The sequence below is a fragment of the Cotesia typhae genome, unplaced genomic scaffold (assembly GCF_013202065.1).
Source record: "Cotesia typhae breed Kobodo isofemale line unplaced genomic scaffold, CoteBio_Ctyphae contig_10, whole genome shotgun sequence".
Taxonomy (NCBI): Eukaryota; Metazoa; Arthropoda; class Insecta; order Hymenoptera; family Braconidae; genus Cotesia; species Cotesia typhae.
The window spans coordinates 613,688-628,633 of record NW_027423710.1 but is presented as its reverse complement, the minus strand read 5'-3'; the positions used below and the strand labels follow the sequence as shown (position 1 = coordinate 628,633).

Below are 14,946 nucleotides of genomic sequence, written 5' to 3'. Positions count from 1 at the left end.
TTTGAGCATGTGAAAATCTTACGAAATTTAACTTTCAGTTGTTTATTTTTAAAACTCCATACGTAAATCTGTAATTTGAATTGACGCAAAGAACTCACAAGTTGTTTTAAAAAAAAAAAAAAAAAAAAAAAAAAAAAAACGATACATTTTATATTAAATTAATAAGTATTTTTATATAAAAACCACGGACTTTGATTGTAAATACTATTATTTTAATAAAATGTTTTATTGATAATAGACAATTAAACGTTCTATAAAGAAATAAAAAAAAGTTTATGAATTTATAAATATCACTGATTAAAAAGAGATATTTGCAATCAAAGCGTGTGTAAATATTAACTGTCTTACGCAACACATCTTCAGGCGACACTAAAATTACAATAATAATTATAATGCTTATAATAAAAATCTTTAGTTAAATAACAATAATAATAATAATATTTAATTAAGTTATTAGATCAGTTTTTTAAAGATTATTTCTTCTATTTTTTTAAACTTTTTTATACCTAACCTTTAATTAATATTTTACAATTATAAATTGAATGACGGAATTAAATATTCACTTATATAATGATTCATATCAACATTGTTATTTGTTTTTATATAAATATTGTTATTGTAAGAATTATTAAGTTTTATTGTGTTCAAAAATTCAATTTCATTGACATCAGTAAAATATTGTAAAGAAGAAATTTGTAATTTCTTTTTAAACTAAATGTATTTAAAGAATTTTTTTTAAGTACTTACAATATTTTAAATATCTTCTTTTTTTGCCAAGAAGAAATAAAAAAAATCCTGAAGTTAGCAAGGATTTTGTTTATTTTTGCTAACTTCACAGTTGTGAAGTTGTATAGTCTTCAGATGTATTTTTAAAAACTAAAATGATATTTCTTCTTTTAAAATTTTTTTTTTATTAATTCATATGTTAAAAAAAAAAAAAAAAAAAAAAAACTATTATTAAACGTCTGGCACTTTCAGTATCTATTTTTAGTGTAATTAAATTTATCTTACAACTTCACAGTATACTTTTTAAAACTGCAAAATCGTAATCTTTACATCGTAAATATATACGGGAACTTTGTGAGTATAATTAAATTACGAATATTCATATAAAAACCTTGACTGTACAATAATAATTAATTATAATTAATAAATAAAAACTTGTATCTGAAGATGTTGATGGAATCTCGAAAGCACTTTTAATAATAATAATAATAATAATAATAATAATAAAATTTTCAAAATTTTTAACTATTTCTGCTTATAATTTTTTTCTTAATTTTGATATGCAATTTTTTTTTTTTTTTGTTACAATGTAATTATTTAAATAATTATAATTATATAAATCTAAAAAATTTTAATAATAATTAATTTGATTTATAGTATCTTATAAATCATCATAAAATTTCTTCTAAAATAAGTACTCACATGCCTAGATGTATTCTAAAATATCAATACGCAGAAAATCGCGAAAATCCGCAAAATACAAATAAACGTTGAAAAAATTGTTATTGTATTTAAATTAATTTAACAGATATTTGATAATTTGAATAATATTTTCAATAAAGAAAATTATGGCAAAAAAAAATATAAGAAAAAAAATTGAAATGTAGAAATTAAAAAAAAAAATTAAAAATGCAATTTTTTTTTAATTATTTTTAGGAACAAATTTTTTTTTTTTTTAGTAAATGTTACTAAAATTAGTAAACTTATGAAAATTTTCAGAACTTTTATAAGAATTAATTTTCATAAAAAAAATATTTTAAAAAATTCCTAATAATAATTTTTTTTTTTTTTAATTTTGACATGCAGTTTTTTTTTTTTTTTTTTTTTAAATTAAAAAATGCTGAAGTGACTGCTAACTTAAATTCCATTTAATTATAATGTATTTAAATGTCATATTATTATTAATAATTAATAAAATTTAATTATTACATAAATCTAAAAAATTTTTAACAATAATTATTATTAAAAATTCAAACCGGTAAAAAATAAAAAAAATACTAATAATTAAAAGAAAAAAAAGAAAAATTCTATAAAATAATTGTTTAGTAATCAATTTCAGCAGAGTAGCCAATAAATATCCAACATATATATTTTAACTTAGCCGATAGCTTGGAATTTCATAATAAAATATTTTATCTTAAATATAGAGTACGTCATCAACGCACTTATCCTGTTCCCCTTTTAAATTTATCATTTTTCAATGACGACGTTGTGTGTACACGCTTCCTCTGTTTTCATTAGGGGTTTTTAATACACTACACTAAAATAAAACACACATACGGGGAATAATCTTAACCGTAGATACCTTGAGTTCGCGTGCGTTAAAAAAAGGTTTTATTACATAGAACAATAAGAGCAATGTTGATTTTCGCATCATCTACCATCTAGTAGCTCTAAATTATATCTTCATAAATCATAAATAAAAAAATATTTTCTTAATGAAAATAATAATAAATTATAAATGAATTTATCTATTTTCATTTAGATTTTTTATTGTATGTCAAATATTTTCAGTATACAATTGTTTAAACAAAGAGCCCAGAGAGCTCGGTTCAGAAAATTTTACTTCAGCTAGGCATGTAAAGAGTCAACCAAATACTTAAAATTTATATTAATAATTTCATATATAAGTTATTATTATAAACAACGCCTATGTAAAGCACAGTTGTAATATATATTTCACAAATGATCGAACATTCATACATAATTATATACGAACAAATTTTTTTTTTTTTTAAATATTCACTGACAGTGAAGGCGTACTCAATCATATGGAAATTATTTTATTATTATTATTATATTTATTTTATTTATATTCTATATATATATATATATATATATATATATATATATATATATATATATATATATTTATTTATTTATTTATTTAATATTTATATGTAAATCTTATACTTTAATCGAGAGGATTATGTGTATATTGTAAAAACGCATTCAGCACTTTCATACGAAACGCACTCTGAGAAAATAAGTCCAAGACCCAATTAAAGCATGTAGCCTCCAGAAAAACAAGACAAATTAATATTATTGATTATTTACATATACATATTTTTTATATGTATACATATATCAAGCGTAACTCCTCACTCTATTGGAAAAGAACAATTTTTCAGCACATATCTATAAAACTTTTATTTATTAGTTAATTAATTGATATTATTATTCATTATTCATTCACTTGCGAACAATCACCAAGTTTAAAACTTGACATCCAAGGAATGTCTACGCCAAATATTTAAATAGCGAGAGTAAATAGACCAAGACCGCGTTTTATAAAAATTAAAAAAAAAAAAAAAACTATCGGGAAAGGAGAGAGAGAGAGAGAGAGAGAGAGAGAGAGGGGGGAAAGTTTACTACTTAATTGTTGGACGAGACATTATATTTTCATTTTCTTTTCTAAGATCACATTAAAATTTTTAATTTCCCAATCTAGAGTAATATACAAGTGAATAAAATTTAATTTAAATTATATAAACCGTGTGCGACTGAGTTATTAAATAATAATAATAATTCAGGTTTATTAAATACAAAAAAAAAAAATTATTGTAAAAATTTAATAAACACTCTACTCGAAAAACAAAATTACCAATTAATTAAAATAATTATTTTAATTACAAATTATTTAGATATTTTTCAGTACAGACTTCACTTGAATTACTCCACGCGCGTTGTGGTTTAATTTTTTTTTTTTTTTTTTTTTTTTTTTTTTTTTGTAAAAAGTGTAACTATCCTAATATATAATAATTATCAATACAATATTATCAATTATAATTATAATAATAATTAATATTAAAAATAATAATAGATTTAATAAAATAATTATAATAAGTTTTGCACAGGGCAAATTCATGCGAACGTCAGAGTCCGTGTGCTAACTAAAAAAAAATAAAAAAAAAAAAAAATAAAAAAATAAACAAAAACGTCTAGAGCCGGTCACACGGTCTCACGTGCCTCCTTTATGCATGCGTCCTTTTTTTACTATCTGACACCTATCTAGCTTTTAATTGTTCGAGTCCACTTGCCCTCTCTCCCGCACCCAAAGATGTTACAAACTAGAGCAGTAAAAAATCAAAATGAAGAAAAAAAAAAAAATTGATATATTAAAAATTATATTAACGCGTCAATCATAGTCGTATTTTTGTATTCTCGAGAGGGCACATGTGAGCCGTTGATTTAATTTGTCTGTAATTTTTTTTATTTATTTTTTTTTTTTGTTGATTTTGTTGTTATTGATGTTTTTAAATTGATTTATGTTATTATTATTATTTTATTTTATTTATTAGCTTGTTTGTTTGTTTGTTTGTTTTTTTTTTTTTTTTTTTGTTAAGTTGGCGATGATTTTTTAGCAACAATTTAGAGTGTTGACGGTATCATCGTTGATTAGCGGTTTGCGTTTTTCAGTTGATTGGATAGCCAGTCAAGACCCTCGTACAAACCGTCTCCGCTTGTGGCACACGTTGCCTGGATATACCAGTTACGGTTGCGTAACGAGTGCAGCCCCAATTTGTCTGTTATTTCGGCGGCGTTCATCGCATTTGGCAAATCCTGAAAAATTAATAACAATCGTTGTTAATCCTTTAATTAAATTAAAAAAAAAATCAATAGCTTCAGTTAAAGATTGTGAATTATTGATTTTTATTATTAATAGTTTTGGTTTTAAAATAGCGGGCTCAATAATTAATTCGAGGTTTCAATAGATTATTTTTAATTTTTAAACACTTACTTGTTTGTTAGCGAATATTAAAAGAACAGCGTCTCTTAATTCATCTTCTGCTAACATTCGCATTAACTCTTCACGTGCTTCTCCAATACGCTCTCTATCATTACTGTCAACTACGAAAATTAATCCCTGTAATAAGATTGACATTTATTAATCATTTGATAAAAAACTGGATACTTGTTACGAGTTATTAATATTTTTTTTTGGTTTAATTATTGAAAATTTAAAGGAAAATTTTTACCTGTGTGTTTTGGAAATAGTGTCGCCAGAGAGGTCTAATTTTATCTTGACCACCCACATCCCATACAGTGAAACTAATATTTTTATACTCGACTGTCTCTACATTAAAACCTGAAATTAAAAAATAAAAATCGGTTAATTATATTGTTAATTTATTTATTTAATTAGTATTTAATAAATAATTTAAAATTTATTTAAATTATAGTTTTTGATACAGATATTTTTTTTTTAAACAAAAATAGAATTTTTTTAATGAGTGGAACTTATTTTAATTAAATTAAATTAAAAAATTTATTTACAGAATAAATTTTCTTAAATTTTATTTGTTAAATTATTTTTAATGACTTGGTTTAAAAAAAAAAAAAAACGTGTCATTCAAATTTAAAAAATTTATAAGATTAAAGTTGAAAAATATCTGATTTAAAAAGTAATTTTTTAAAATTGAATTATTTTTTTTTTTTTTTTAATTTAAAAAAAAGTTAAATTTCAACTGATTTCACTATAATTAAAATAAAATGATTTATAGTTGATTTTTATAAAATATAAACAAAAAAAAATTTTTTTTTTTTTTTTTTTTATTATAAAATTAATTATAATCACTTATTTACAAAAATTTTAAGTTTTCATTAAAATGATGTTTATAAATTGATAAATATATTTACGTTAAAACTAAATAAAAAATATTTAAATAATCAATAATTAATTTTTTTTAAATAAACTACACGAAAAGAACAAAATTACACTGCATATCCTCCCACATTATAATCAGTATAATATGGGAGGATTAAATGATCCTTAAAAAAATGAACAATTTAAAAAAAAAAAAAAAAATTAATCATCACAAATTTTCCAAATTTACAAAAAAATTTATAAATTTAAAAAAAAAAAAAAAAAAAAAAAAAAAAGTTGAATATTACAATTAAAAAAAAAAATTATATAATCCAAGATTCTACTGAGTATAATTCAAATTATACGGAATATTTTTTCGGATTATATCCAGTGTAATCTGGGGCGGTATAACCAGAAAAATTACTTGGTAAAATTGGAGATTACACTGATGAGTATAATACAAAAATAATTTAGTATAATTTGGATTATATTTAAAATTTTTTTTCGCTAAAGATTACACTGAGTATATAATATGGGAGGATATGCAGTATAATTTTGTTTGTTCCATGTTGATCCAAGAAAATTTATTTAAGCCAAGAAAATCTTGTTGTTTTGAGAAAATTCAATGAAAATTAATTTAGCTGACATTTGATAATTTTTAGAATTTTTGTTAACGAATAAATTATGGGAAAAAATAAGAAAAAAAAATTGACATTTAGAAATTTAAAAAATTAAAAAATGCAATTTTTTTTTAAATAATTTTTTATAATAAATTTAATTGTTAAATAAAATTAAAAATTGGTCAGGTGACAGCTAACTTGGATGTCATGAAAATTCAGTCTCTTGTTGCTCCAAAAAATTTATGGGAGGAGTGTAATTTATTCTTCATATTTAAAAATCATGAATATTAGATATCTGTCATTTTCATAAAAATTGAAAGCTCTGACATATATGTTAAAAAAAAAAAAAAGGTATCAAAATACCAAAAAAATATTTACCTATAGTTGGAATCGTCGTTACGATTTCACCTAATTTTAATTTGTACAGTATCGTAGTTTTACCAGCAGCATCGAGACCTACCATCAAAATTCTCATTTCTTTTTTACCAAAAAGGCCTTTAAACAATGTCGCAAACATATTCCCCATGATTATGACGTTAGATATTTAGGTACCTGCAACAATAAATAAATAAAAAAATTAATTAAACTAAAAGACTAAATAAAAATATTTTAATTTTTTTTTTTTTTTTTTTAATCTAATTGATAATAATTGTCAAATGAAGCGAGTGAGTAATAACAAAAATTGAAATAAACAAAATATAAAATAGGAAATGATGTTTGCAGTCGCGTCATCCCGATAAACGTTTGGACAGCGTGGCCTCATAAAAACTAATCTGATTAAAAATTTTCCGTAAAAAATCAACAACTCTAAAAGAAGATCCAGTTAATTGATTAAAATAAGTAAGTGATAGTAGTTGGATATAAAAAAAAAAGTAAAACAGCTGGATTAGACAGGGTGTTGGTGACAAAAGGGCTCGCGTGCGTGAAACTTTAAATAAAACAGAGAAATGCCGATGAATCACCTCGAGTTTATATTAAAAATTTCAATATCTGGAATAAAAATAAAAACAAATTAATAATTGACAAATAGTAGGACGGGCTGGCAGCCTCGAAAGTAAATAAATAAAAAAATCTATGATTATTTATGAGGAATATTAACTGAAGAAAATAAATTTTGAGTCTCGTCAAGCTGTCGAGGGTAGTTGTCTGTCACCTTGGGCCAACTCTAATCTGAGGCCGAGCAATTGTCCGAAATGCCTCCTTTACCTTAATATTCCCGAGCAATACTGTTTCTGACAATTATTATCTCGTTAGTGTGTTAACAGTTATTTTAATTATTCGTTAATATTCTCACTGGTAGTACTTACGTAGCACTAAAAAATACTATACTCAGGAGAAACGATAAAACATAAAACCAACACTCCTGACAAAGTTCCGTATGTTAAAATGGCGGACGTATAAATGGATTCAATGCTTATGCCACGTATAGGGCGACTCTTAAACATTTTCATTGGTCTATACTTCGTCACGTGACTGTTTTATATATTAAAATTTTTTACAAGGTTTCGTCAAGCTACCGCCAGAAGACACCACTGACTCGCGATATGTCTTTTAAAAAAGTAATATACCACTTACTTTTATTGTTGTATCGAAATTTTTCTCTATCGATACTCATTTTTATATCGACTTTTTATGACATTAAAGTTAGCTGTCACTTGACAATTTTTTTAACAAATAAATCTTCCAAAAAAATATTCCTTACAATAAAAATACATGAAAGTGTGAAGTTGTCAATAGTCGAAAATCACAAAAAAATGGAACCTGATTCCTTATTGGTTGAAATTATGGCGCGCGCGCGCAGCGCGCTATTCAAATTTCTAGGTTTTTTTTTAAATTTCATTTGTAGTTTTTTTAAATTTATAAATTAAAATGAAGTTAGCGGGCTTTTCAAAGTTTTTAGAAATTTTTTATTGAAAAAATTTCAATTAAACAAAAAAAAAAAAAATGTCACATGTAAAAAACTTTAAAAACTGTAAGTGCAATTTTTTATAAATATCTTTTAAGTTGTAAATTAATTAATAAAAAAAACTATAAAATTTTTAGACGTCTGCTAACTTCAGTGTCATATTTCTAAATGTCAATTTTTTTTTTTTTTTGTCACAATTTATTTGTTACACAAATTTTTAAAATTATTATCAACTATCTGCTAAGTGAATTTTTATCGACTTTTTTTTTTTAATTTAAATAAAAAAATTTACTGCAAATTTATAAAAATAAAGATAATACTTAAGGTAAACGACGTTTTTTAATTTTTGTATGTTTTTTCAATAATTAAATTTAAAAACATTTTTTAAAAATTGCACTTACAGTTTTTCAAGTTTTTTACAAGCGACATTTTTTTTTAATTGTTTTGTAATCATTTTTTCAATAGAAAAAATTTCTAAAAATCTTACGATGTCGGCTAACTTCATTTTCATGAAAAATGCTTCTAAAAATTTTCACTTGTAATTTTTATTAATTTTTACATGTGAAATTTTTTTTATAACATTTGTTAAAAAAATTATTAAAATTTAATTAATATCTGCTACATTAATTTTCATTAAAAATTATCATTTGTTTCTTAATTTTAGTTTCATAAAAAATTGATAAATTAATTTAAACATTAAAATTTTTTTCAAGAAATGAAAAACTTAAAAAATATGAATTTATGTTTTTTTTTTTTTTTTTTTTTCCCAATTTTTTATGCTTTTAAAAAAATAGTACCGTATTTATAGTATTAATTTTGTAAATAATATGACAAAAATTATAGATTTAAAATATAAATATTTTTGTAAACTTTTAATGAATAATTTATAAATTCGACATAAAATATGAAAAAAAAAAAAAAAAAAAAAAAAAAATTTGTCCATTTTTATAACTAAAAAATAGTGGAGCTTTACATCTAAATAAAATTGATGATGATAATAATAATAAATATCATACAATCAAATGATCTTTATTAAAGAGATTCAAACCATTTTAATAAAATCCTCCAGTATAAAGTTATTTATTAAATTACAGAGCAAAAAAAAAAATAAATGTAAAAAGTCGATTAAAATTATAAATAAATCGTGGAATGTGATTTGGCGTGAACAAAGTCTCAAAGTAAATTGATTTAGCTACACGAGAGTAAGATTACACGTGTGGTGGTATGGCAAAATAAAATACAATTAATATAAATATTAATAGTAAAAATAATACGTAGTATCAAACATGAGTGAATCAACAGTAAAAATAGAATGGGGATAGCCGTCTCGTATGCAACTTTACATAAATTTTACAATTTTTTTTAATTATTTCAAAAAATGTGTCGCACGATTGTGCTAAAATCTTCATGCTTTAATACCGCAGGTTAAAAAATAATTTTAAAATTCCTCGACTTTAATGTCGTCCCAAGATTTGTTAGATGCCTTCGTTGGACTCAGAGAGAGCGATTTGTTGTGGATATCTTGACCTAGTGTCATTTTCAGCAGTCTCAAGACACTTTTCCTATCAGTATTTTCATTCTCTGTAATATTTAATAATAATTACAACAATTATTATTATTTTTTTTTTTTTTAAGTGTAAATATTTCAGTAAATTAGAATTACCTTCATTTTCAGTTACTTGTGCTTCTAAGTGTAATTTCTCTTGAGCAATTTCATACATTCCTTCTTCAATAGTATTTTCAGCTAACAATCTTATTATGCGGACAGGGCTGTAGATGAAAATAAAAATTAATTTTATATTTTGTTTTAACAAAAAAATTAGTCGAAAAAAAAATTTTTTATATGCCTTTTTTCGACACCACTTTAAATCTGCTGTAAAAACATGCAGAATAAAAGAAAAAATATTTTTTAATGCTAATTTTTCACCTAGACATGGCCAAAAATAAGTTTGACCCCACTTGTAAATAATTACAAAATTTATTTACAGTTTTAAAATTTTTCCGGTAAAAAAAAAAAAAAATGATCTATTATAATCTGGTGATTAAAAATCTAGTGAAAACTTAAAATAGTAATTAATAATAAATTATAATAAAAAAAAATTTACTTTTTTTGACCCATACGATGAGATCGATCTTCCGCTTGTTTATCATTGTAAGGATTAAAATCAATGTCGTGAATAATTACTGTATCCGCAGCAGTTAAATTAATACCTAATCCACCAGCCCTTGTGGACAAAAGAAATACAAAAATTGATGAGTCTTCAGTGAATTCATCGATCAAAGCCTGTCTATCAGGAACTGGCGTTTGACCATCCAGTCTGTAATAATAATAATTAAAAAAAAAAAAAAAGTCAAGGAAACTTCCTAGGAAGTTAAAAAAAATTAAAAATAGTATCCAATACTTGCCTTAAAAATTTGTGGCAGCGTATAGTCAGATATTCTTCAAGAATATCCAACAGCATTGTAAATTGACTAAAAATCAAAACTCTATGTCCGTCTTTTTTCATCTGAGGAAGGAACTCGTCGAGTTTCTCGAGCTTAGCGGACTGAAGAACCATTTCTTGAGGCAATCCATACCCAGCAAGACACCTGTGGAACCTTGTGAGTCCAAGAATAGCATAATCCGACATCCAGTAGAGATCATCGAAAACATGATCAGGATTTGTTTCTTTATAAGTCGAATCCTTGGCGAGTTTCTTGGCCATGGGACGCAGCTTGCTTTCATCGTAAAAATTCCGGTGCAAAAGCGGATGGTTGGCGAGCTTTCTGAGCTGCATCATCATCCCAGGACCATTGAACGGGACTCCACTGCCAGCTTCTTCCGAAAACTCGCTCATTAATTCTTTGTACATCTCCCTCTGTTTTTCAGTGAGGCTGCACTTGATCACCTCGTCAGTTTTCAGCGGCAAGTCTTTAAGTACCTGTGATTTGAGACGACGCAGCACAAAGGGTCGCATTATCTGCTTGGCGTTTTTCACCTGCTCACGCTCAAAGAACGGCTGATCCTTGGCCGCTGCTGCGATTTTTGGATTTTTCGAGAACAAGCTTTTCAGGTCGTTCTGTTTACCAGCGAATAGGGACGGCATAACGAACATCAGCAAGGACATCAGCTCCAAGAGATTGTTCTGCAGCGGGGTACCCGTCAGCAAGATACGATGCTTGGCGTTTATTCTTACTAAATTTTCGTACCTAATTGTGCTCATATTTTTGAGCATATGTGCCTCGTCAACCACCACGTAGGTAATCGGGAGGACGCGAAACAGACGACGCTCTTCTGGCGTGCTGCTGGTCAGGTTGTAAGTTGTTATGATTACGTCGACGTCGTCCAACTCTCCTTGACGCCAACCCATTCTGATGTCTTTCCGCTCGTCTGGGTTCCCGTAATACTGTACGACGTTTAGGCCTGGTGACCAACGCTCGAATTCGTTGATCCAATTATCTGTGAAAAATTTATTTTTAATAATTATTTCATCTATCATTTGTTAGTCATACGCACTTAGAAAAAAAGCTTTAAAAAAATTCTTATAATTATTAAAATATTTATAATTAAATTAAATTTTCTGTTTTGTTAAAAAATTGTTAAAAATAAAATTAAATCAATTGATTCTTTAACTTCTCAGTGCGTGTAACCCCAGTATAAAAGCTACAGAAATTTAAATATAATAAAAATGCTTTTATAAAAATTTATCTGAACGTACCGTATTTCAAAATTACTGCAGTACTTTTAGAATATTAAAAAATTATGATAATTATTTGCAAGTGGGGTCAACCCCATTTTGAGCCATAAATAGGTGAAAAATTAACATTTAAAAATTTTTTTTTCATTCTGCTTATTTTTACGGTAAATATAAAATTTCATTTTTTTTTAATTAGCTGCCCAATTTTAGAACACAGTTTTTAGACCTTAATTTCAAATATTTTTTCTAAAATTCTAGATTTATGTTCAAATATTTTCTATTCACAAGTCAAATTTTTGATCTATTTGACGGGCAAATTTTTTTTTAATAAGAAAAATTGAAAAAAATTTTTAAACGTTAATTACTGTTTTGAAATTGGGCAGCCGTGATGTTTTTGACATATTTTTTTTTTTTAAAGAACAATTAAAAAAAAAATTGATCAATGTGATAAAAAAAAAACAGAGCTTAGCATTGGTTGACCCCACTTAGAAATAATTATCAAAATCTTAAAAATATTGACCCAAAGCATTTCCATCAACTTTAAAAATTTATAACTTATAAAAAATAAAAAAATTAAAAAAAAAATTACTCATTGTAGAGCTAGGAACAATAATCAGATGCGGTCCGTCATTTTCTCCGACCAAATTAGCCTCCTTTAAGTACGTGAGGAAAGCAATAACTTGAATGGTCTTCCCAAGACCCATTTCATCAGCGAGAATACCATTTACGTTCTGTGAGTGCAGGACAGCAAGCCAGTTTATCCCGACCATTTGATAAGAGGTCAGCTTCAACTCCGGAGACAAACCCTTTGGCTGCTCTTTTATCATCGAGGCACCAGCTGCTACCGCTTTCTCCATATTCGCGGAGAGTCTTAGGCACTTTTTCATCAGGACCTCGACGACATTGCGAGTCGCCAGGAGCACCTGGGCTGAATTAAGTAACTCAGTGTCCAGATATTTGTTGTGCTGAAACTTATCAACCAAGTCCCGCCAGTCTTCGAATGGCCGAGCAGCTATTATCGCCTCAGCCTTTTTCTGCGAGCACTGATGCATCATCAGCAGCTCTGCTAAAATGGCTGTCTGCATGAAATCTAATACTGCTTTCTTGTCACCAGTTAGGTCGTTGGACACTTCTACGTCCGAATCATCGTCACTGGAAATTATCAATTAATTATAATCCCTACTAATATTATAAATGTGAATGTAAATATCCAGAAGTAAATAAATAAATAGATAAATAGATTAATTTGTTTTTTTTTTTTTTTTTTTTTTTTTTTTTTTTTTTTTTTTTAATAAAAAATAAATTGTGGGTTTAATTACCTGTCAAACACTTTACTTTTATAGGTCGCTTCATCGGAATCAGGTTCACCGTCTTCTTCATCCATATTTCGACCTTTTCTACGCTTTTTTTTATTTGTTTTACTAGAAGTTTTTTTCCTTTTTTTAGTTGTATTCAATCGAGCTTTAGCCTTGTCTAAGTCCCAATTGACGGTATTTAATACTTCTTGTAAATCCTGTGGGTGTAAATTAATAATTAATTTATTTATTTATAAATAAATAAAATTGTCTAACTGAAAATTACCGACATCTAATAGCTTTTTTTTTTTTTTTTATAATTAAAAAATAACAGAGTTGAACTTTTTAATAAATTAATCAAATATATCAATAAAATCAAATAGAAATTTCGTTTAAAAAAATAAAAATTAAAATGATGACTCCACTTGAAAATATTTACCAAAAATTTTTCAATTCTAAATTATCGGAAAAATTGTCCTTAAATGATCTTTAAATATTTTTTATCCATGCATTGCATTGCATTTTTTAAAAATATATTTCAAAAAAATGAACAATTTAAAACAATTTATTTAAAAATAATTTTTTCGAAGAAAATTATTTGTTAAAAAAAAAAAAATAAATAAAAAAATTTGAATATTTAACAATTAAAAAACTAAATTTTTCTCTAGCAAATTGGCAATTAAAAAAATAAAATTTATAAAAAATACGTGGTTTAAATTTAAATAATTAAATAACCAATAAGATGTCCATGACCTTCAGTTCAACAAAACCTAGACAACAAATCTAATAAAAAAAAAATACAAACATCTGTATCACGGTTAGGGTACAAATTAATCAGGTACGCAAGCTTTTCGTCTTTGTCATTAGTGTCACCATTGCTCCTGGCATCGAATTTTTTAACCGGTGCTCCAGTATCACTATCACTGTCTTCGATCCGGTTCACCGCTTTGCGACGTACTTGGATATCCGGACTGGCAAAATTGCTATCTTCGTCAGCTGATTGATAAAGAACAAATAATTAAAAAAATGATATCAATAATGACAATAACAAAAAAGAGCAGCAACCGGTTTGGAGGTTGACCAAAAAGTACTTACACATTTTTAATTTATCAAGAGGTTTCTTTTGAAAACGAAATCTCCGAAGATTGTTGGCAAGAGTTGGACTGACTGCGTCCTTGTTATTATTTTTATTACTCGAATTGTTGTTATTATTATTATTAGTAATTGAGTCGGACATGGCATCAGTAAACTTGCTTTTCCGAGTCTTGACAAATAATGATGGACTGACGCGCGTGGAAATACATTTTTATATCAGCAGACAATGTGTTGATTTAATATATATATTTTTTTATCTATATCTATTTATATATGTATAAATATAAATGTTAATGTAACTACTAGATACTTCCAATAAATTTCACAAAGTATAATGTCGTAGATGAGACCGAAGATAAATAGTAATTATTGTCTATAAAAAACCTGCAATAAAATATATATAATTATTAATCAATTGTAATATTGGACACTTGGTAATAGATTTAATAATTTGTGACAGTTAAGTTAAACCTACACTCAGGATAGTTTAAAGAATTAAGAAGTGGAGTCAAGTGATGCGAATATAAAGACGGCATCAACTGTATCCCGTACGTACGGTGTACCGTTTTTGTATTTTTCTTCCCTTTTTTTCTATTATTTCATTTTCCTCAGCTCCAAGGATGTCTTAGTATTAGTACAGTGTTATATACTATAGTATACTACATTTTATGTTACACATTACAACACCATCAAGTACACAGAGACCGACTGCATGACCATGGTCGCGCCATTTTAACCTCAGCTGATAATTTTTGCAGTA

The 14,946-nt window shown here is 25.8% G+C and overlaps 2 protein-coding genes across 3 annotated transcripts; both read right to left on the bottom strand.

Moving 5' to 3' along the window:
• Window positions 1-3,698: 3,698 nt before the first annotated feature.
• Arf79f (ADP-ribosylation factor 1) lies at window positions 3,699-7,656 on the bottom strand. Of its 2 annotated transcripts, none has more exons than XM_074238176.1 (5): window positions 7,521-7,656; window positions 6,592-6,765; window positions 4,986-5,095; window positions 4,748-4,873; window positions 3,699-4,569 (listed from the first exon to the last, which is right to left on the bottom strand). In XM_074238176.1, exons 2-5 carry the CDS (start codon window positions 6,737-6,739, stop codon window positions 4,405-4,407), a joined length of 549 nt encoding a protein of 182 aa, XP_074094277.1. In that variant the 5' UTR covers window positions 6,740-6,765; window positions 7,521-7,656; the 3' UTR covers window positions 3,699-4,404. The 2 variants fall into 2 exon arrangements, with proteins under 2 accessions (XP_074094277.1, XP_074094354.1); XM_074238253.1 differs by having other exon boundaries at window positions 7,420-7,568.
• A 1,527-nt stretch (window positions 7,657-9,183) lies between these two features.
• On the bottom strand, window positions 9,184-14,811 carry Etl1 (SWI/SNF-related, matrix-associated actin-dependent regulator of chromatin, subfamily a, containing DEAD/H box 1). Its single transcript, XM_074239474.1, has 9 exons — window positions 14,662-14,811; window positions 14,187-14,570; window positions 13,897-14,087; window positions 13,116-13,309; window positions 12,386-12,948; window positions 10,526-11,558; window positions 10,225-10,437; window positions 9,783-9,889; window positions 9,184-9,700 (listed from the first exon to the last, which is right to left on the bottom strand). Exons 2-9 carry the CDS (start codon window positions 14,326-14,328, stop codon window positions 9,558-9,560), a joined length of 2,586 nt encoding a protein of 861 aa, XP_074095575.1. The 5' UTR covers window positions 14,329-14,570; window positions 14,662-14,811; the 3' UTR covers window positions 9,184-9,557.
• Window positions 14,812-14,946: the final 135 nt, after the last annotated feature.